Below are 23,165 nucleotides of genomic sequence, written 5' to 3'. Positions count from 1 at the left end.
TACAACTAAGTATTCCTATAAAAACCTTCTTGTGATTTCTTTAAGCTTTGCAGCATTTAGACTTTAATTTGACTGAAAAATTCTGTACCAAATAAATCATTCATGTTGTGTGTTTAGAGGGCAGATACAGTCCAAGCAGTTCTGAGAACAAGTTTCAGCAGAAGTGAATTTTTTTGTTAATTAAACAAAAAGAATCTCACAACAATTTCACTGAGAAACCTTTGCAGGTCTGCGTCATAGCAGCTGAAGAGGCCTGTTGCTGTTTTTAGCGAAAGTATTCTCAGCTGGACAATCATGATTCTATGAAAAATTGTGATTTGCCCACATCCAGTGAGTTGTTTGGAACTGGGATGTTCAATTCTCTGAAGGTTGGAGCATTGTCCAGTTAAATTATAAGTGTTGGAGGCTACTTTCCTTCTGTGAGCTTGTTCCCCAAACTAGGAGTAAATTGTCTCCCTACTACCTTTGCTGGAGTATAGCAATCCTTAATTGCAGAAGGCACAACCTCTAGCCTTGGGGCAGGGAAGGGACAGGAGCTTAGGAAGCTGGGCTTAGAGGTGACTGATTGTTTCATTAATTCTGTGCACTGCATGAAGCAAGCATGTGGTAGGAAAGATTGTAATTATTGTGTAATTAAAGACCATATTATAAAACATTACTCAAATATGAGAGCGGACTGGAATGGGGCTGCCCACACAGTTATAAATACAGCATCTTCTGCTCATTGGTTGCTTAACAGCACCTTGTCTTTGAATGTCATTTTTGTATGCAGTCTCTTTTAGATTGCATGTATTGTGGGTTTCTCTGGTGCAGGCTAAGAAGTTCTTGGTAGGTGCTCAGAGCCTGGACGTGAGATCCATGAGTTTATCAAGACCTATCTTGTTTCATCATGGGTAAACTAGGACCTCTCCCCATGCAACAATCTTCTCTATCACCTTAAACATTGCCAGCCTCAGTGATGTGTGTTGCTTGTGCTGTCTTTCAGACATAATTAAATCCCTACTTCCTATAAACATCTTTGATTACCATTCACGGAATTAAATTTATAGTCCACAAAATACATACGTGCTGCATAGCGCTAGGACAGTGGAGAATACCAAATTCTTCTTTGCTTTGAGAAGTGGGAGTTACCATTTCATTGTTGTTGCAATGCACTTCCAAAGTCTCTTGAGACTGACTATATGAAGGACCTCAAGGCACTTCAGTGTGGTGAAGGGGTGATGCAAGAAAAGTTATTTTTACCTATCTAAACCAGAAATCTGATCTGCTGTACGTTATGGAGGGCCTACCAAACATTAGCAGTGTAACAGAAAATTCAGATTCAGTTGCATGTACTATGATCTAATTTATTTCTCAGAGATGACCCTTCACTGGTACAAATCTATGCAAACGTGTACCTTCCTGGGTCTCTAACAGATAAAGTATGCAACTCTTTAAATGTATTAGTGTAACATGAGCACAGTCAGAATGACCAGATTAGTTTATTGTTCAGTGTTCTGTTATGGCTTTGACCTGTATTTCCTTTTATCTTCTATTTTGAAGACATTGATGAATGCCTGACTCCAACTACTTGTCCAGATGCACAGTGCATTAATGCTCCTGGCTCTTACCAGTGCATTCCTTGTAGAGTGGGATTCAGAGGCTGGAATGGACAGTGCCATGGTATGTTCAGTACTCTTTGTATCTCCAGTTATAGTTCTTGTTCTGAGATGCTGTATTTCTTATTCCATCAGTGTTACAACCTGATGATAGCAGTGTGCCCTGAGTCCTCATTTTGTTCAATAATAATTGAAAATATAACGTTTTTGAAATGACTTGATGTTCTCAGACACATTATATATGAGGAAATCATGTTTTACTGTAGATAAATGAACAGTGAATCTAGACTGCAAACAATACAATTATAATCACAAAACAAAATTTTTGAAATAGAAAATATGGAACTGAAGAGGATGTATTATCAGTGAAATACTAGTAGGCCATCGTTTGGAGGTATTAACAAATGGAAAAAAACCATGAGAGTGCTAACACATCAGTGTGACTGGCAGGCTTTTCCATAGAGTATTGGAGTTTGCTCACAAGGCACCTTAATAAAGCTTCTTAATTATCTGCACTTCCAGCAAAATGTTAGCACATCTTAAATCAGTTTGTCTCACCTCAGGTTAGGTTTTTAGGACAGATTATAGTTTTGTCAGTTTTGGCTATTTGAGATATAGATAAGAAAGAGTAAATGAAGCCATTGTGCAAAAAGATAATATTTTACAGTTTTCAGTGGCACTTCCTGGGGCACTACCAGAAACTTCAATTTCAGGGTTTTTTTTCAGAAACTTAAACCTCAGTTGTGAAGGATCTGCGGTCTGTTGTGAATCCTCCTGTCCACTCTGTGTGTAGCACATGCCCTATAATTTGTTATGGTTGGAGTAATCGTGTCACTTGAACAGTTGTCTAATAACCTACATATAGGGCATGCTTGCATTATTGTTGTATGTTAAATTGGCAGTGTACTTTCCTAATTGCTCCCAATTGCTGTGGTTTGGTTCAGCTCATGAAGCAGTCTGAGAGCATTGTTTTGGTTTAAATAGCTCTGGAAGATGGACATCTACTGTGCTCCAGCCACAAATGGGCTTTTGATCTGCAGAGCAAGACTAAAGCCAGGTTGCAGTGAAGCACCTGAAAAATGTACAGTGTGGCTGTCAGAGCCTCACTGCCAGTTTTGCTGGTACAGATGACACCTCTGTAAACCACCTTATTTTCTAAAGAAGACATATTATAGCCAATTATTCCTGTTTGAACATATCTGCCTGTTACAATTTATCAGCATCTCATAGCTGCGTTATTTGGTCTTGTCGTTTGACTCTCTACTGAGGAATGTATTTCTTGGGTAATTTCATGGATTTTAATCGTTATAGCAAGCTGTGAAATGTTTACAACAAACTGATGTGGTTCACTTAGCACACATTACTCAGGTTCATCTTTCTTTTGCTCCTTCCCACCTGCCTGGATTCCTGCTACCCTTGCAAAGAATATGGCACGTGCACTCTGTTAGAAAGGTTTCCTCTTAATTCCTTTTTTGGAAAATCTAAAGTTGACTTAATTTTGCATCCTTTCCCAATATCAAGCTTGATTTCTATACCTATTTGTGAAAATAGCCTAGCTGAAAATGCCATGGCATAACTTTCACTTGTTTCATTCTTGCTAATCAGGTTAGTAGGAGCAGAATGAGAGAAAAGAGGTCACTGCTCTGGTCGGATTTACAAACAGAACTAGGTCATGTAAGGGATAAGTCTTGGTTCCAAGTTGCTGATACTTTTTTCCCTTGTGTTACTGCATGTAGTTTCCCTTTTTTCCTTTGTTTTATGAAATGTTCTAAGCCTAGACATCTCACATCGTTAGTGATGTGATCAGTCTTCGTTTTCTGTTTATCTTAGACTTACATAATGTTGGAAATGAGCCATACACATTTTAGAAAATGTAATGCAGACAGTTTGTCTTAAATCTGTAGCTTTGCAATGTGGTGCAATTTAAATACACTGAAAAGGAGAATATTTCCCAAGTTATCTATGAAGGGTATTTAAGTCCGTTGTTTAATAAATTAATTTGCTCTGCTGCTGGTTTAGGTCCGTTGCAGCTCTACTGGTTTTCCCCAGTGCTGTTTTGAGTATTTTTTTTAACCTCACCTCATTCCTCTGTCTGCACTTTATGCCCCAGAAAGTCTAGTGTAACAATCCTACAGTTCTTTGATGCTATTGATATTATAATCGTCCAGGATTTAAAGCCAAGAATGGTGCCACTTTTGTTTCATAAAGACAAGCCAATCAGTTCACTTCAAACTTATGTAGAATACATTTAATTACAGTTTAGACAGGAATATCCAATGTGAGATGCATATTGGAAGAAATGAAAAATGGCACCTGCACGCCCTGCACCTCATTGTGTTGAAATTGCTACTGTCCCAGATCCCTTAACGTGTCTGTGTTGTACAGGGACTACTTGAAAATTTTCTTTTTTTTTTAAGTTTACTTGCAATCACTGTGGGGTTTTTTTTTCATCTTTCTCCACATTTGCACATTCAAATAAATTGATATATCATGATGTAGAATGTCAGTAAAGTAGTACGCGAATCTAGAGAATATTTCTGAGTATTGATGAATAAAAGATAAAAAAAAAAAAAAAAAAGGTTGACAAAACTTTCTAGACCACTTCATCCTCATGGTTATCACTGTGGTAGATTTTACAGCTGTGTGGTTAACTAACAATATTTAGCTTGTACAGCATTAAGGACCTCATCTAAAGATTACAGAACTAATACAGAGGTCAGCAGAGCTGATCCATGTATGTCTAGCTCTACTTTAGGGATCTTCAGTACAATCAGTTACAGCTCTGGACTTCATGTCAGAAGATTTAGTTTCTGTTCCTGGCTTTTTTCTGATGGCTTTAAGGGAAAGTTTCTTAATCTTCAAGTCCCATCCAGAAATGAGAAATAATATTGCAGGCTTCATTTTCAGGTAGCTTGGAGATAAGTAGATGAAAATGAATCTGTAAGAAGCAGGTTTGTTATTGAGTTGGAAATTCATGTGCCTGACTCCTGAAATATGTTTTCTGTATTTTAAGAAATTCTTGAATTAGAGCATTGATCATATGCACTGAGAGCAAAGGTTGTGTTTTGCTGAGTGAGCACATTTTGCAGCAGGAGGGATCTGAGAAATGAGTCTCGCAGAAGGGTGTAGGTAGTATCACCTGCTGAACTGCCAGAGCAGAGCATCTGTGGATCTGTGCTGTCATCTCTCGGGAGGATGGCACTTCGTGTTCTTGGCCAGGCTGCAGCAGGGCATCTTATTTATAGAGTTAGCAGCTCAAGTGAAGTAACAACAATCGCAGGTCATTTCAATAATGGTGATTTCATTTGTGTCTGGGGAGAAAGGGGCTTTGTCAGTCTGTACAGAAACTTGTAAGGAGCCATGAATGGTAAATAGGTATGAGGAAAATAGTTACTACAGATATTCATAATAGCTAGTAAGAGCTATGAGGATGATTTAAAGACCTCTAATCTTTTCCCAGCTCTCCCTGTGCTACCACTGCCTAAATAGCTCAAGTGCCTCAAATAATCAGGAGTTTTTTATGTTGATGGATTTTGTGCACTTTCTGGTGGCAAAAGACAGGATAATTGGGAGTAATATGATTTCTGGCACATAAAAGCAAATAAGATGTAATTCTTTTCTACATCAGCGAGACAAAAAAAAATATGGCTTTTTCCATACAAACAGGGACACCTGCTTGTTGTTAACTACATTCCCAAAATAAATAAATACAATTTTTAAATTAACCTTTTATTTTTTAAAGTGAAAACCACTCTTAGGAAAAAGACAAAATTGATTATTTTGGAGTACTGAATTAATTCTGGATGGGTTTATAGCAAAGTATGTTATTTATTTATATGTTTACCTTTTTCTTTGTTGATTTATACAAATTACATTCAGATGGAATCTTGAAAATTATTCTTAAATAGTAATGTATCAATTTTCATGTTGGCTAAAGAGAGTGGCCCATCTAGTTAATACCCTTCTTTCAGAGAATGATGAAAATAGGTGTCTATGAGATAGCTTATAGAAAAAAAGTTTCTCTTAAATCCTCCTATAAATAACGGATGGTTTCTGCAGGAGGAGTTTGCTTATAAAACTTTTGTTATAGAAGCATAATTCAATGGAATTCCTTGTTGCCTATATAGAGTGGCTTTACAAAGGGACCCGCGTGAAGTGCAGACATCCCCTTGAAATTGCTCAGATGTCAGCTAAATCTTTTAGAATCTGCCTCCTCTAAGTCAATTTGAAAAATGTCATTTAAGAAGGTCTCACATGTATATGTGTTTCATATAGTCTTAAGTTATACACTGGAGAACTCCTCTAAATCCTGTAATCAACCTAGCTTTAAAAAACAGCAAAAACTCAACAGCAGAAAATGTGGTTGAGGTCTGCTCTAGCTTCCAAGAGGACCTGCCTGTTCCCTTGCACCCATAAGTAAGCTCCAGGTAAACAAGCGGAGGCGACAGGTTGAGGAATTCTGACCAGAGCACGTGTTTTAAAAATGGTTTTGGAGAGAACAGCTTCTAACACAGCCTCGCTAGCATGAGCTGTGTCTGCTTTTCTCCACTGTTTCTTGCAATAGCACAAGGATTAGTGATAATGGGCTCAAGTTATTGACAGCTGCTAGTGCTTTTATCACAGGTCCATATCCTAAGAGTAAATCTGTGTAATACAAGAGCACTTGCTGACTTCTTCTCTGTACTAAAGCTGCACTGGTTTAAGTTCCTGTGGGAAAATTATGGGCAAAATAGGATGATGAGGATATAGTTAGTTCACAGTGCAACCCCTATGTTAAAAAAAAAAAAAAAAAAAAAAAAAAGAAAAGGAAGAAAAAGGTTTGTTAGCCTAAACTGTAGTCCTAGCAGGACTGGGATGAAAGCACTGTTTTAGTCATGTGGGCTCTGGGTATAGTTGAGTGAGCAAAAGACAGCTCAAGTTCAAATCCTTTTGTTAAATTAGAATTGCTACAGAATTGTCAAGGTCAAAATATACAAGAAAACTGATTATAATCATGCTTATGGCAGAATTAGAATAAATTCCCAAGCTCAACTGATAGATGGTTGTACCCAAGTTAATTCTACACTTACACTTCCTTTGTATTCACAGATATAGATGAATGTCAGTATGGCCGTCTCTGTACAAATGGACGTTGTGAAAATGTGGAAGGGTCTTTTAGATGTATTTGTGGCCAAGGTTTCAAACTCTCTGCATCAGAGGATCAGTGTGAAGGTAGGAAAGAATATGATTAAAATTCATAAGGTTGCACTTACCTTTTAGGTAATATTTCTCATCTAATAGTATTCCTTTCAATGGAGAAACAACAACTGTACAACACTGAAGCTAAATAACCCAAAAAAATAAGAATATGTATTTCCATTCTGTGGTTTCCATGGTCACATTGTAGGTTTTGACATTTGTTATAAAGCCAATCAAGAAAGTGTAGTAATAATTTATATTGCTAAATTGGAATTTCTGCAAAATCCTTGGCATTTCTCTCATTTTTGGAGGTTTGGGGACAGTGTCTTTTGCTGCCTTAATTGCTTTCTTTCTATCTTTTTTTTTCTTTCCTGTGCATGAGTGGAATCAAAAAACCCAGGCTGCACCCTCCTGAACCTCAGCAGTGTCAGTTAACACTGAGCTGATGCCTGCATTGATGTCACTGCATTTCAAGTAGTACATTTAGTAGAGAGAGAGTCTGGTGTCATATTTCTAAGAATTGTACCTGTACCTCCAAAGTAGCAGGTTCTACATTTCTTCCACATCTAAAATCCCCACCAGGACTGCTCCAGTGGAACAAAATTAGGTCTGAAGTCAGAGTAGAGTAGTCTGAGAGAGAACTTAGTGTGTACAGGAGGTATGAATATCCCTCTCCGTAGGTAGAGGGGACTTCTCGAAGCCTGTCCCCAGAGGTGAAAATCTGGGAGAATGTCTCCAAGCTGTGGAAGCACACAGAAACCTGAACGCTTCTTGTCAGATGTTGGTTTTATTTCTTTTCCCTTCCCCCTACCCTTCCATAACTGTCTTATAGCACCAAACACTTTCAGACTTCTGCGTGCTAAAAATAATACAGTAAAACTAAATGATATCGTTCATGTAAATTTGTCAGGAAGTTTGAAACAAAACATCAGTGTAAGTGTCTTGAGTGAGTTAAATGTGCTGTCCAGGACACACAGCAGACTGGTCTTGGGGAAAGTATGTAGACAAAGTTTGACTGCTTCCTCTGAGCCTTTCATGGAAAAGAGCCCTTGCCAAGCTGAGCTGGCATGTGCAGACTGTTCTTCTTAAAGTGCACCCTTTTAAAGTAAGGACCCGTACGTGTGCCCACATGCTTCCTGCAGCCCCACAGATGCCGGTGAACCCTGAACTCAAAACTTCTGTGGTCGCAAGGGACCATTACTCAGGAGATCAGACTACATAGCCATAACACAGACCTGAAAAACTTCATTGAGTAACTTTCTCCTGTTTGAATTGGAGTGTATTTTCAGAAAGACACTCAGCCGTGCCTAAATCCTATAAGTGACTAAGAACCTACCCTATCAATTTAATTACTGTTCCTTAATGAGTATTTTATAAATAAAGGAGGGAAAACAGGCCTTCCTAGCTTAAACAAGACATGTGCTATGTTCTGAATTCAAAGTGCCACTCCCCTGCAATATTTTGAGTTTTTCATAGGAAAATTTAAGTTTGATTTTCAAGTCCATCTGTTAACCCAGGCTGACCCCAGTCTACGAGAGCCAGAGCACTGAGGGATTAGCAATGGTTGTGGAAGCAAGGAGACATTTCCCCCTACTTAGATGACTAATACTGTTACAAGGCAAGTGTTTAATGAAGCCTTAAGGTACAACTTAACAGGAGAATAGCCTGTCAGTGTGCATCTGAAAACCGCACCCTGTTAAAAGGTAGTGATCCTGCTGGAAAGTATTTTGTGGGTTTTGCTGACTCACTGGAGCGGCTGGCTTGTTACCTTTGCCAGATATAAAAGAAACAAAAGCAGCTCTCAAGCAGCGTGTGTGCGTATTTGTGTGTCTGTGCGTACCCATTTGTGCATTGAGGGATAAATTGACACTACAGGAGAGAATGCTGAGTGCAGCCATCTCAAGGAAAACACCCAGTCTGCAATTTCATATATTTTTATGCATTATATTGACTGTCTTCATTTGTTAATAAGGAAGACCAAGAGAAGCAGGACTGGATATTGACACTCTGCTTTGCTGTATTGTTTGAAATTGGTTATTGCACCATTTGATTAATAATTAGTATTTTCAGATGTATTATGTTTTCACTGTCTCTCCTGCTACAGATATAGATGAATGCCAGCACCGATCACTCTGTACAAATGGACGCTGCAGAAACACAGAAGGATCTTTCAGATGTATCTGTAGCCAAGGCTACACGTTATCATCTACTGGAGATCAGTGTGAAGGTAAGCTTGTGGACTTAAGCTACTGATTCATTTTTTTCAATAAAATGTTGAGTATTTCAGCTATAGGCATGAACTCATTTGAGAATGGGGCAGAAGATGTTCCTCCTCTTTCTTTCTCTATACTTCGCTGTCAACAATTCAACAGTCCCCACCTACGCAGCCACATATTTAATGGATTCTTAGAAACAGTCCCTGTCATCTTTCCACATGCAAGAAATCAGCACATAAGTTTCCAACAGTGAGATTGGAAGAGCAGTTGACATTATTACCAAAAACAATTAAGCCTTTCCAAACCTTGTTGCTCAAATTCTGACACAGAGGTTCTGTACTACAAAAGCTTCTGCCAGCATACACTATTCACATGGGGACCTGGTAAGTTAAAACTTCTCCAGCTGGTTTTGGGAACCTGTAGCCAGCCACCACAATCCCACATGTGCACTGGCAGGAGAAAATATGTAGTATAAGATGAGCGCCATGGGGATCTGCTGGAGCTCACAGCTTTCACTGTCTCAGAAGGCAGTCTACGTACCGAGCTTGTAAAAACAAAAGTAAGACGTGAAGGATGTACAGTCAATATAGGGAGAAGTGCTGTGTTATAGAAAACAGAAATATTCTGTTATCTCTCAGGTAGAACAATTTAATTGTCCAGTAACTGGCAAACAGATCTTTTACTAATGAATTATTTCAAAGGTACTCCCTCCTCCTTTGTTGGTTATACCACTCGATATGGTACGTCTGCTGCACTACTCGTGGTCACCTTGAGCATCTGAGATTACTTACTAGTGAGGTCCAGAAAAGATTGTACCTCAGTTGCTTCCTCACCCTAGTGGGGAAAAAACTCTCAGTTAAGGTCTCACCATACATGTGGTATTAGCACATAAAAGCTTTCCAGTCTCTGGTGTGTTTTCTGTAGCTACTGATACCATGGAACACACAGCTTCTTACTGCTGTTCTGCCTACCAGTGTTCTGCTGCTAGGTTATCTTCCACAGAGCACTCTAGGAGTCCGTTCACACCTTTCCCTCACAGCAGTGGGTCAGGAATCCTCCTCTTCAAGGGATCCAGGCAGAAGAGCAGTTCCTTCTGAGCCAACTAAATGCTGTCTTCTCAAGACAAACCATTAATAGGAGAGCAGACTTTATCATCAGTGATGATACGGGATTGTCCACATTTAATGAGTGACAGCGTCTTTTGAAGTTCTCACCAACAAGGAATAAGGGTGGCTTATAAAATCTCCTCAGCACACTGATACACTTTGGTGCTGACCTGTTTGGAGAATCTGGTCATAGAAGAACTTAACACAATCTTCTGAGTTCCTGGTGAATACCAGCCTCACTTGCATCGGCCTCAAGAAATGTGGGCTGATGATACAAGGCACTAGAAACTTGCGTCAAAGAATTTTGCTCTCACATGGCTTCAGGATCTTCATGAGTTGCAACAGGCGCAGAGGTACTGGGTTAAGAATCAAAGAAAAATGTGGTAGAAGGGATCACTGGTCTATTCTGCCTCCCACAGGCAGAACAGATCATATGGTGTCGTTCTAACAGGTACTTGTCTAACCTGCTCTGAGTAGGCTTCAGCAGAGGAGATTCCAAACATCTCTCCAAGCAGCCTGTGCCAGTGCTTTGCTGTCCTTGTGTTAGACTTCCTTTTTTTTCCCAAATGTGTGATGGTAATGTTCTATCGCTGCAGTTTGAGTTCTAACCTTGTCCACCTTAAACAAGAAAAGGTTTGTTCTTTCCTCTACATAGCAGAGAGGGAGATGGTGAGAGAGTGGGTTGCATAACCATTTCAGGCATTTTGGTTCCTTCATCGAGAAGCTTTACAAAACCATCAAGTCTGCAGAGGGAGATTTTGAATTAGTAAATGCTGTTAGTATGCATGAGCATATGAAATGGTGAGTTAAACCATCTTGTAGTGAAGAAGAGCAAATGAAGTATAGAAATTAATTTAAATCCATTGTAGCTGAGGATCAAATGTTTTCCAGAACTTCTCTTCAGGCTGCTTTGGTGCATTCTGTACAGCCCAAGAAGCCATGGTAACTGTTGCTGCTCTCCATCACTATGCAATGACCTGTCAGGACAGGTCCATGCTTTACCTTCATCTCTTCCTTGATCCTGTTCAAGGGCAGTTTACAAGAAAAAATAATTTCAGAAGTTCTCAAGGGAAAAGAGGAAGGATTGGATCATACAAGGAAAAAGGTTAAAATTTCTCCCTCACCCCCAGGTCTTTGTCTCATTTGCAACAGCCTGTAACCAAACCTACAGCTTCTCTACCTAGTGACAGAGCGGTTAATTTCTGTAGAGACAGTTTGATCACTGAAGATTTTCATAAATATTACAAGTCCTTCACAAAATCTATTCATCTCTTGAAGTGGGAGAAATTCTTCTGTGCTTTCATTGTATCACTTCAATACTTCCTGAAGCACAGGGTATTTACGAACTGCTTTTTGCACCTTGGAAACAAAGTTTGAATGGACTGTGCTTGTTCTGCTGTGAGTAAGAATGCTTTATGCAACTGCTTTATCTGCTGTACACTCACCTCTCTTGTTTTTCCTCACCTTGTGATATAATTTATTTTTGAAGGCTCCTTGAAGTATCCAGGGCACATTTAGGGAACTCAGTTGACTACAGGTTTGAATCTCACATTCTTTTCGTATCAGTGGAGGTGCTCAGCCTCACAGGCATGTTCCCGTCGTCATGAAAACGGCTTTCCTCCTGACCTTCAGCCAGATGTGTGCATGGACTATGGCACAGAGCTTCCATAAAGAGAAAATCACCTTGAGAATACATTCAACATTTCTCCACGTGATGGCCTCTGATTTTTTTTTTTAGCCTATTTACCTGACTGTTTTCTAACGTTTCACAGAGAAAGCAGGGAAGAGGTGACAAAAACTCTGGGTGTAGCACAACACAGTTGTGTGAAGAGAACAGAGTGGTTCAAATTCTGTCCAGTTTCTCAAAGGCTCGGGGATGGCCATCTGTCATGTCAAAGGATACCCAAAAATGTATCAGGCTGTAAAGCCAATATGATCAGCAAATCACTTGCAATAAATGTGCTTGTTTATTTAATAAGGATTTTTTCTACTTCTGAAGTTTTTCTAAAAATGTAGCAGCTGAAGAAGCAGTTTGCTGGTTTGATCATTATACATTTGTGCAAACTCCTAGGAATATTGCAGAATTCGGCAAAACTGCTGTGCCCATTTTCAGCTGTGTTTCTTGCAACTCTGTGGCTGAAGTTTTTGTCTGGAAGCCTTTGCACAGTATTTCACTTGTTTAAGAACAAAGGTAATTTGCAAATAATTGTTCTATACATTGATGTGTACATGCAATATACATGCTCCATATGCACCCTTGCACTGAACTCTTCAGAAAATGGGAAAGCTGGGCTGAGGCCTTCACACCTTTAGTTCTATCCGAGAGCAATAATCCATACATCCATTCTTACTGTAAATGCCTGTATACCCTGTTAACTAAGGCTGAAGAACTTTTCCCTCCTGCAGTAACTGTAAAGACTTGCTATTATCTGCTCGGGATTCAGTATCCTGGATGTACGTGACCAGCCACAGTTAGGTTGTATATACAACCTTCCACTTGAAGATGGAAAAAGAGGTCACTTCCTAGTAGTCAGAAGTCTTCAAGATGCATGACCCCATGCATGTTGTTTTTCTTTCTGCCTTACTCTCTTGATCCAGCATCTTGAGATAAAGTGACACTGAGACTTTCTGCTCTGTGTTGCTCTGAATGTGAGGGAACACAAAAGTGAGTGCGCCTGTGTCCTTGTCTCAACTAGCAAGAAGTACAGATATGCATCCCCTGGGTTTACACTGCAGACTGTACATCTCAAAGGATGCAGGTTACTGGAAAAGAGTCTGTGTGAAGCTTAGGAGGCTGCCGTGTTCTCCTAGGAGCCTTCAGAGATTTTGCTAGCCAAAATGCTCAAGACCTGAGTATCTAAAATGTGATAAAAAGCACTGAACATCTCAAGCATGAGGTACTGTCTCTGATTTTTCTGGAGGTTATTGTGCAGCAGCCATAGGACCTGTTGCATCAGACAAAGGGAGGTTTGCATCCTATATGGAAAACACTGCATTTTGACTGAATTTGGCAGAAGACGCCTTCTTGTTGTGAACCTTGGCGCAAGGGAGTCGTTAACTTTTTCTCATGCTCCTAGTCAAAATTAATTGCTGGTTTAAATAAACCACAATTTAGTTCTCAGTTGAAAATTATTATAAAACGTGGTTATCAAAAGGCCACAACTTTGTCAGCATTAAGTGCAGTTTTATCTGCAATAACATTCATTTATGCAAGAAAGCTATCCCCATTTCTTATTTTATCAAATAGATTAAATCCCAAGGATAGTTGCACTCTAATATATTGTGGGTGTTTGAGAGATAAGCGTAGAAACGAGATCATGTCCTATTTTTTAATTACAGTTGTTATTCATTCCTGCAACACAGGAAAAAGTTACAAATCTAATCAGCTAAAGTCCATGCTTAATAAATGAGAATAATCAAAGGCAGCGGAAAAAGTCTTTGATAACTCTTTTTCAAAGGAAACTATCTGCATTATGAGGGCAATAGTCTCGGTGAATTACAAGGGAGGGCACTGTGGAGGCAGGGAAAAGTTGCTGATGAGATGCTTTTTTTATTGGACTCTATCATTTTCTGTTTGCTTTTAAAACTTAGAGGCACAGTCATCAAATACCTTATGATCTTTAGCTGTAGAGAAACAAAACTGTGTCGTATCACTGGAATGTAGGCACTTGCTGAGTTAATCCTGTACCCACCGTAACTGTGCTCGGTTTCCTGCACTGGGCTCCCTTTGAGCCCTTTGAAAGACAATGGGAAGAAAAGACTTTAGGTGGAGACAATGCCGGTGTCCTGTTCTTGAAATATTTGATTACTTTATCTAGTCTGTACCCTGAAACCTGCCCTGTCATGTGCCAGTCAGCAGGTTTATGCGATGGATGTCAAGACGCTAGGGCAGAGTCTACAGGCCTGAGGCTTGATGCTGGGAACGTGGTGTACGGGCAGCCGGGAGCCGGAGCCTGCGTGCCCTGGCTCTGCAGCTGGATTTATGGCTTGGGCGCAGCACTGTGCACAAGCAGCTATTCAACTTTGTGACCAAGCCCCTAAGTCTGTGAAATGGCTGCACTGCATTGCGTGGACGGCATGAAAAAGTAACTGTTAGCACAGCAGCAGGCGCGGTTGCAGTCCCGGTCCTCCAAGGCTCCTGTCCACGTGGTTGGTTGGTGAGCTGTCTCCACCGGCACGTCTTGTCTGGTGTGACACACCAGCTGTGCCTGGGCTTGCCTGTGCGCTGGGGGACATCTGACTCGCGCCACTTCTAATTCAGGGATCTCTTTGTAGTGGTCTAAACGTGTCCAAACTGCAAAGTTGCATCGGTAGGCATTTTTGGTCCCTGTCTTGTAAATGTGCAGCTGCTTGGATTTCTTTTTAACTGCATTACCGTAACTTCACAGTCACTGTTGTAGTAGAATAGAGAGTGGTATAAAGATCTGTTATGATAGTTTTCATGAGAGATGCAGATGGCACGTTAGACATATTTTCTAGGAATAAATGACATACAAACTCAAATTTTACGCGCACACACACACATAATAAAGGGCATTGCAGCTTCAAGTTGCTACATTAGTATCAAAGTATCACTATTAAAAGTTTAATCAGTTTTTGCATCATCTAATAATTTGGTTACATTTTTTATTTCAGATATTGATGAATGCCTGCAAGACAGTGATATTTGCCTTGGGGGAAACTGCATGAATACTGATGGGTCTTACAAATGCACTTGTCCAGATGGTTTCCAGCAGATAGCAAATAGAGGATGTCAAGGTATGAAGTAGCTATAAAAAATACCTGGATCATTATTATAAACGTGCAAGTTTGTAAGCATAACTTATGATAGCCACAGATCATGCTAAGGAAGAGAAACTAATTTTATTTATGATTTGTAGTACTTTCTTACTCATTTCATATTTCTCTCTATAAATCTACGCTGAGAAATTATTTCAAGAAGCTGAAATCTCAGCCTTCATAACTTGAAAGAGAATCTGTATTAGAGCTAACAGAAATACAGTGCTACGTTTTCCCAAATCCTGAAGACATTTATTTTAACAGAAACTTGTATGTTTGTTAATCAGTGGTGTAACAGAAAGAAGAGTATAGTTGGCATCAAGTCAAGTTAGATAAACCCCTCTCACCCCTAAAACACTGGCAGTGGTTTGTGGAAGATGGGTGGGGAGGAAGAGAACGTGTTATCTGAGGATGAGTCAGCATTGCCAAACCCAGAAAAAAACTTCCTAGGTTTTCATTCTGAAGGATCCCAACTCCATGTTGGCAAAAAACCCAGGCATGCCTCATGACTCCCTTTTGCCATCTGTTTTTATGAGATGAGAACCATAACATTAGAGCTGGAAAGTGATAGCACGTTTGTGCTCTAAGTGAGTGGAGGACCAGGAGACTGGACTTTTCTTTGGCTGTTCCCCTATGCACAGTTTAGACTTGAGCTGAGAGACTGTATTCCAGATGATTTATGTTGACGATCTTGTGCAACTAACAGTAAATTCCCTGTAAAAGTCCTGAGTGTTCTATGTGACTGCTTTCTAATTCAAGAAATACTACATTCAACATACAGAATTACTGTATTAGACCTTGCTTTAGCAGATAAAAGAGATTGATCACAAGCTACAAATTATTGCCAGCTTTGGTACTACTCTATTCTCCTCTCTCCACTATGTAAAGTAGTAGTATATAAGCTTCATGTTTTAAATAGATAAATATAAGAAAACTGAAAGCACTTATGAGCCAACTAAAAGACAGACAGCATAGACAGTATTTTTAACAGAAAATATGTGAATAAAAATTGGAAATCATTTCAGGTAAGAGTACCACTCTTGAGAAAGAAGACCACCAACTCTGAAAAATAACAATTTGTTGTATAGGGGAGTGAAACTGCTTGAGAAATAGCCAGATCAGTGTCAAAACAAATGAAAGACAGGAGTCGATACAGTAAGTATGACTGACAAGTTAGAATAGCAAAGAACTGGACGTAGCGAAAGAACATAAAGGGAGGTCTTTGCATAGCAGTATGAAGCATGGTTAGACTTTTTTACTGTGTTGACTATTTGTTGTTAAGCTGTTACAGGATGCAATAGTAGAATTTTGTCAGAGATGGAAATCTTCAATATATTTCCGTGGCCTGTATTTTGTACTGGACAAAACTAACCATGCTTGTATCGTAAATTATGACTTCTTTACCTTTCAACAGTACCTTCAAAATATTTTAAGCGGCAGCTAAACTGAGACATTTTTAAATGACTGAAAGTTAGTTCTATCAGAGTTCTGTAATAGCAATAAAAAACATAACGTTTTGGAGAGAATTTATCTGGAGAGAGATTAGGGGCATGGTAAAAGATCCAGGTAATAGGCCACTAGTGCAGAGTGATCTTGATCACATGGTATTTTGGGTATGAGCAAACAATATGCATTTCAATATATCTAGTTCTATATTGGAAGCATGTATCTCAGTCATGCTTGTCAGATAATGGACTTCCTTCTGGGACAGTTACTGAGAAGGATTTAGGGGTCAGAGACAGTCAGCTGAATATGAGCTTCCAGTGCAACCCTGTGGCCAGTAGGACCAACATACTCGCCAGAAGACTGAAAAACTAGAATATACAGCAGGAATGAGCAAGGTTTGTTCATGTTGTTTCTGCACCAATACAATTGCTCTTGGCACATTGTTGTACACTGGCATTCTGGTTCCCACAATTCAAAAATGGATGCTGATCAGCTGAGGAGAGGGAGAGATGAACCCAAAAAAGCTGATGGCCTGGGGAGGGAGGGGGGCAGGGGAAGGATTGAATGCTTTAAAACTGTTTATTTTGTTGAAGGAAAAAAATGAGAGGTGACTTGATTGGAGCCTTACTACATTTGAAGAAAACCATCACTGAAAGTAGAAAGCTATTGAATTAAACTGGCAAATTTATCACAGAATGCAGTGTCTGCAAGTTGAATCTGGACTAGACTAGAAATTAGGAACATGTGTTTTGGTAAGGAGCAAAGTTGACGAGAGTCCAAAACATTAGCAAGTGTGCAGTTTGCTCTTTCAGACAAATTATACTCTCTTTCCCTAGCATTGTTAATTTTGTTTTCCTGTCTTTTAATACATCATTCTACTTTGTGTAATCATCTGGTTTGGTTTCCAGTATTTTTCTGGCAGTTTTAAGAAACCGACACCTTAGTCTTGAGAACAGTGTGGGTCCTGAGAAGGTACCGTACTGTCCTTGCCCCTGGTGATCTCCCACCTTACCCGACTTTCAGAGAGCTTCAAGAAGTGTGTCAGTGGTCTGCATTTACTGTGAATTCAGAGGAAACTTCATACACGTGGGTGCTGTGTGAAGCACAGCCCACTGACTTTTCCCTGTGCACCTTGTACAGATACTACCCTGCCCCAAGCTGCCTCTGTTCTTTCCACGTATATGCCATGACATCAGGACACTGGCCTAGGAGTTTCACACACAGGACAGAATCAGTCTGTATCTAAAGAAAATTCTACAATGGATGTCATGGGGCCTGAAATGATGGTACTGAGATAGTAATTTCTCTAGTCTATCAAAATTACTGTTTATTTTGATGTGTTTTGTATGGCTGTAACAACAGCCCGAATCTAAGCAACAAAACACACAGTTCAGAATAAGAAATTATAGTATCTGTGATGATGGATAGATGAGCCAGATGTGTAAGTTTTGTTTGTAAATTTGTGTTAGATCTCTGCATAGTACTGAAAGCTTCTTAATAGGTTTTTGTAAAGCAAAATACAAAAGTGCAATTACAATGTGAATAATAATTCGTGTGAAAGTGGTTCCTCCTTAATGAATGAATGCAGTCCTTAAGTTGTGGTGGCAGGTTTTGTTGTTGAGCCATCAATCAGAAAGAAATGCTTGTTTTTCAGATTCACAAGTTTGAAGGACAGTGTTTGAAAGATGCTTTCTAAGTTTAAAAAAAAAAAAAAAAAAAAAAAAGCAGTGATGCCAGACTCTTATCTAGCAACCTTCTGGGACCATTCCCATTGTCCATCAGCAGAAAAGAATATTTGGCTTTAAATTATATAAAATCATCCTTCTGGGAAAGACACAACTTCAGATCTGCTGGTAACACATGGAGCCAGATGCACAAGTTGACCAGCGTGCAGCAATCTGAAAGCAGTGAGATGGAACCATCTGAGAATTCCCCTAATGCAGAAGAAATGTAGGCTAGTGTGCAGCTTATACTGATATCATGAATCGCTCTTGTGCTCCTCCTTATTGCAGAGCGATACAGTGAGAGTATGATGCAGCAGAACATACCGAGGCCTATACAAAGTTTAAGAATGATCCCAGAAGATTTGATTACTCTAGAAAATGAGCCCTGTTTACACAGCCAGTCACATAGCTGGTAGAAATAAAAGCTGCTTTTAAGATTAATTGAGCTTAGACTTAATATTAAGGGTGTGATGATTTGCAAAGCTACTAATGTCTCTGTTTTCAGATATCAATGAATGTGAGAGATCTGACCTGTGTTTACCTCACGGGGAGTGTCTGAACACGGATGGTTCTTACCAGTGCATATGTGAGCGGGGCTTTTCTGTGTCTGCGGATGGCCGAAGATGTGAAGGTGAGACAAGTTACAGTAATGCATTCCCGTTGATTTGCTCTTATTAGTTGGATGAGAAGAGTAGTCAGTTTGGGCCCAACACCCCAAAACTACTATTGACTCCACAAACACCTAAGGGCCCTTTATTCTTTTTCTTGTAAAGGCACAGCGTGCTATGTTGCCTTCTGAATCATAAGAAATATAACAGGAGATGTACAAAACAGGCAGTGTAATGGAGTTAATGTTTGTTACAAGCTGTGTTTTGCTTTTCTTGATTTATAATAGTTGTGCTATCTTAATATTGGATTATATTTTTTTTGAGCGAAAGAAATTAGTGAAAAAGAAGGAATGCTAACCTAACTATGGCAAATGATGGCAAAGATGATTATATTCTTATGTTATGACATAAAACCAGTGGACATCTGTAATAACATGAAAATCTGTTCATAGATGGTAAATTATTTCTGTCTTATAGCAAGGGTAGAAGGAATAAGTATATATAAAATCCATGTAAAGTGAGTTTGAAACCCAGGCTTCCAAGATGTTTCAGTGGGTAAGACTTTCCTGCCATAAATATTTAGGATTTTTTAATTTAAAGCTTAAGTGCATTAGCAGCACATCTGAGCTGCTTAAATGTTCTCATGCTGTGTGTGAGACAACAAAACCTTGCTTGTCAAGACTTTTTTTTTTTTTTTTTTAAAAGATGCAGATGAAGTGTCCATACAACAGAAGTAACTCAAGTGAGAAATTGCAGTAAAATGCTGTCTATGATAGAATCTCGGGCATTTTACAATGGCAGAAATGGGGTAAATAGAAGTAATTAGATCTTTACAGTGCTAAAGCCAGCTTACTCTTCATCAGTGTATGCAGGTATGCTTGTGCAGGTATTTTTTATATAAGGTTGTAAAAGCTGCTCCAGTAATAATACTGGTGAGAAACATCACCCAGGAGCTTAGAATTTAGGTGTAACTAGGGGTTTTATTTGGTCATAGTATGAGAATATATCCTGTTGCTAATGGACTGCACACACTTGCTAGTGATGCTGCTCTCCTGCACTGAATTTAAACGGGGAAACTTGTGCTCAGTGGTACCAAGAAGGAATGTGGCTTTTGCAGTCAGTGATGCTGACAGAAAACAAAAATTCCCTTAACTGGATCAAGAATGGTGGTCTTATGGATGAGATGTTCAAGACAAGAAGCCTTGGGGAAAAATTTCAGAAGGGGAAAAGATTACATGGTAGTAGTTTGGCAGGATGCTTGCAGAGGAGAAGCACTGAGCAGATGATAGCTTGGTGTTAAAATCTATCAGTAGTGGATCTCAAACAGCCAAGAAGCAAGCAAGCTGTTCTCCATCCCACATTATGGGCCATTAGATGTGTATGTGAGTGGCTCTCCTGGGGCAGCTCTTCTCATAGTTCACTTAGGAATAGTGAAAAGGTTCTTCCTTCAATGGAGGAGGTGTATTGAAACTCCTGTCTGGCTGCTGCATTTACTCCCCCCACTTTTACTAGAAGAAAAACAGCATTACAGCATTATTATTTGAGCTGGCATAAAACCTGCCATGTAGTTAGTAATATCTAATGAAGTGAAGTACACTACTGGCAAGAATACTGTTACGCTGATGTAAGGGAATAAGTGATGTATATTTAGACACAGGATGACATCAAACACACTATTTGTGTTTTAATTATTATTGATAACTTAAAAAATATCAGGCAGTATTTTTGGTGCTTTTTCCTCTCTCAACATTTACTTTATTTTGTAATCATGGCATAAGTTGAAAGAAACATTCTCTTACTGCCAAGATAAAAGCGTGGTCAAGTAGGCTAGAGCAAATCTGAGTAACTCCAGTGATTGATGAACAAGGCAGTATTTTGTGATTTCAAGTAATGGGGATAATTCCAAAGCGTGTTCATGGACTCTTTTGGCAGCATGTATACATTTCACCCCGTGTTTAGGAGGGATATGGTGAAATACCTTCGATTTCTCTGCAAGAGAAGTAGTAGCAGGTGTTTTGCCTCACGGTTGAGCATAGCTTAAAAAAAAATAAAAATGTGGTCAGAGAAGAATGCAGCCTGCTCTTAGTAGAAACCAAACACTTTATTCCAGACCAGAATTAGAACACTTATTAACCTTGTAAAATCAAACTCTCAAAATTAAAAAAGGCAGAACTGAGTAGAAACACAACTTAAAGTCAGTGGCATCTAATTTTAGGGGATGTACCAGAAACAATAAGCCACTCTGTCTGGATCTCTGGCAGTTAATAAAGTAACAGTTCCCAGGGAAGGGTTACCATCACATATGATGAAGTCGTACAAAGTTAATCTCCACTAGAACAAAAAATCAAAACTTTTACTAAATAGAAAAAGATGAAATTACAAGATCTTATTTCCAGGATTGTGAGTAGTTTTGGAACTTTTTAATGAAGAATAAAACAACAAAGTACAAAACCAGTTGAGCGTGCTTCACAAATAATTGGTGGTGTGTATGGAATACAGATCAGACGTTATATTCAGCACTTGGAAAAGTATTTTAATAACTTGGCGAAGCAAGGGTACTTCTAGTCTTCTGAAGCAGCAGCACTCCTTTTCTACCACGATTAGTTTCTCCATTCTGTCATTTTAATAAAAACAATTCTGGAGTTGAAAAAATTAATTTGAAGGGAGCACTGATGGCGTCAGTGTTAATATTTGCAGTGGTGTCAGCTTCACGCGAAAAGGCAAGACGAAACAAAAGGATCAGAAACAAAAGGAATGTGTGACGTTCCAAGTACTGAGAAAGGATGTGGCTTCCAGCTGCAGGAGCTACTGTTCTTTACACTAGGTGCCTCTGTGAATTTACTTCTAGTTAAGTGAGTGAGAGTAACTGTTTATACCATCAGAGAAAAAACCTAAGGAAACTTTGCTGGATTCAGACACCTCTCTGTACCTGGGAAGCAGATTTTCCATATCTCCAAACTGGTTTTGTATGGGTTTGACTCTTTTTTGTAAAGTCAGGAACAACAACAACATAAAACATTTAAGAACCCCATGTGGTTCAGTTCGGGTATGGAGTTTTTATGACCATTGGCCAAAGTAAACTGAACAGCTGTGGAGACTGTGTCTTCTTCCAAGGTGTAGACAAACTTTTGTTGTAGCAGTGACATTCCACTGCCGCCTGGCCCCAGGCTCAGCAATTTGGCTGCACCAGGCTCTCTGAACAGGAGGCACTCAGAGTCCTCCCCAGCTCCCTGTCGGGCTCTCTGGGGTTCCTGTTTTACCCAGTTGGCTGTTAGTCAACTATTTTGGCAAAAACTCAAGTTAGAGGCTCTCTGATGCTTAAGTCAATACCCTGCCCCAGAGCGCCTCATCTGTCTCCGTGTCCAATCCCGTACGCCTCTCAGTGGCTCTCTCACTTTTCCCTAACTCTGCTCCAAGCTCTAAGCCTTGCTGCCTGCCTCAACAGGCACTCTAAAAAGATTTTGCATCCCACCAGAGCCTTCTGACCTCAGCTTCTTCATTTCCCCTCACTTACTGTCTTTTATCCTGTTCTGCTTTCCTTGTTCACTGAATAAGCCACCCATCTGAGCCTTTTGGATGCTTGCATGGAGCGTCCACAGATCAAAGAATAATTTACAAATCTGTACATAAAGATGCTACCTTGTCCATCATTTAAGATGACTGCATATCTAAGAAGTCTGAAAATCAGGGAAACAGAAGGCTGTGAACAATGCATAACTGTTACCTCTGCCACCAAAGGCATTTTAAGAGTAGATGTTTGCTGTAACTGTACCTCACAACCATAATTCTGCCCACATATAGGGAAGACCAGGCAGCTTTATGAAAAGGGCATGATAAATCTAGGACTCCTTTTGGGGCAGAGTATTATCTGTTACATAGAGAAAGTGTCATGCAGTAGACAGCTTCACAGCTTCACCAAATCTCTGGTTAAATACTGAAGTGAGAAAGCTCAGGTTTCTGCCAGACATGGATTCAGGTATGCACCTCCGGAGTGTGCCCCTGGCAGCTAACGTCCTGTTTCACAATAAGTAATCACAGACTTCACCAGCCTTCTCACATTTGCTGATAGAGATGTTTTAGGGCACCAACTACTATTTATCTGGATGCTGGCTAGAGAAGTAAGAACACAAAGGGAGAAACCAGAATCTCTTTCTTTCCCACATCATCACAATGTTGGAATGACCACCCAGCATTACTGCATCTAGATGGCCAAAGTCTTTATTCAAATATTCATTTTTTCTGATTTTCTCATGGCAGTGATTTTTATGTATGGGTGTTATGGGCAGCCCTGGAACTCTCAGAATCAGAGCTCTTTTCCCCTGAGCACTGTACAGAACTGTCCTAGGAAATAGTTCCTCTTCCAGACACTTTGCCATGTAAGTAGGTTTCAGTGAGACTTAAATATCACACCTGAGGTTAAGTATGCCTTCATCTTGTTCAGGTTGGCAGAAAACAGGAACACGGTGTTGAGCTGAATAGGAGTGCGCCGGAGTGCACACGTGTTTTGCCT

At 39.6% G+C, this 23,165-nt stretch overlaps 1 protein-coding gene across 7 annotated transcripts in view; it reads left to right on the top strand.

Annotated features, from left to right (window-relative positions):
- LTBP1 (latent transforming growth factor beta binding protein 1) overlaps window positions 1-23,165 on the top strand; it is a 199,430-nt gene that overhangs the window by 138,371 nt on the left and 37,894 nt on the right. For all 7 annotated transcript variants that reach the window (XM_042789538.1, XM_042789534.1, XM_042789539.1 and 4 more), the window contains 5 exons: window positions 1,543-1,662; window positions 6,687-6,809; window positions 8,881-9,003; window positions 14,734-14,856; window positions 18,553-18,678. In XM_042789538.1, coding sequence (XP_042645472.1) covers window positions 1,543-1,662; window positions 6,687-6,809; window positions 8,881-9,003; window positions 14,734-14,856; window positions 18,553-18,678 — 615 coding nt within the window. The remainder of the gene's footprint in view (window positions 1-1,542; window positions 1,663-6,686; window positions 6,810-8,880; window positions 9,004-14,733; window positions 14,857-18,552; window positions 18,679-23,165) is intronic.

The sequence above is a fragment of the Tyto alba genome, unplaced genomic scaffold (genome assembly GCF_018691265.1).
Source record: "Tyto alba isolate M040663 unplaced genomic scaffold, T.alba_DEE_v4.0 Super-Scaffold_16, whole genome shotgun sequence".
NCBI lineage: Eukaryota > Metazoa > Chordata > Aves > Strigiformes > Tytonidae > Tyto > Tyto alba.
The sequence above is the reverse complement of the archived record's forward strand: the minus strand, read 5'-3'. Positions and strand labels throughout refer to the sequence as shown.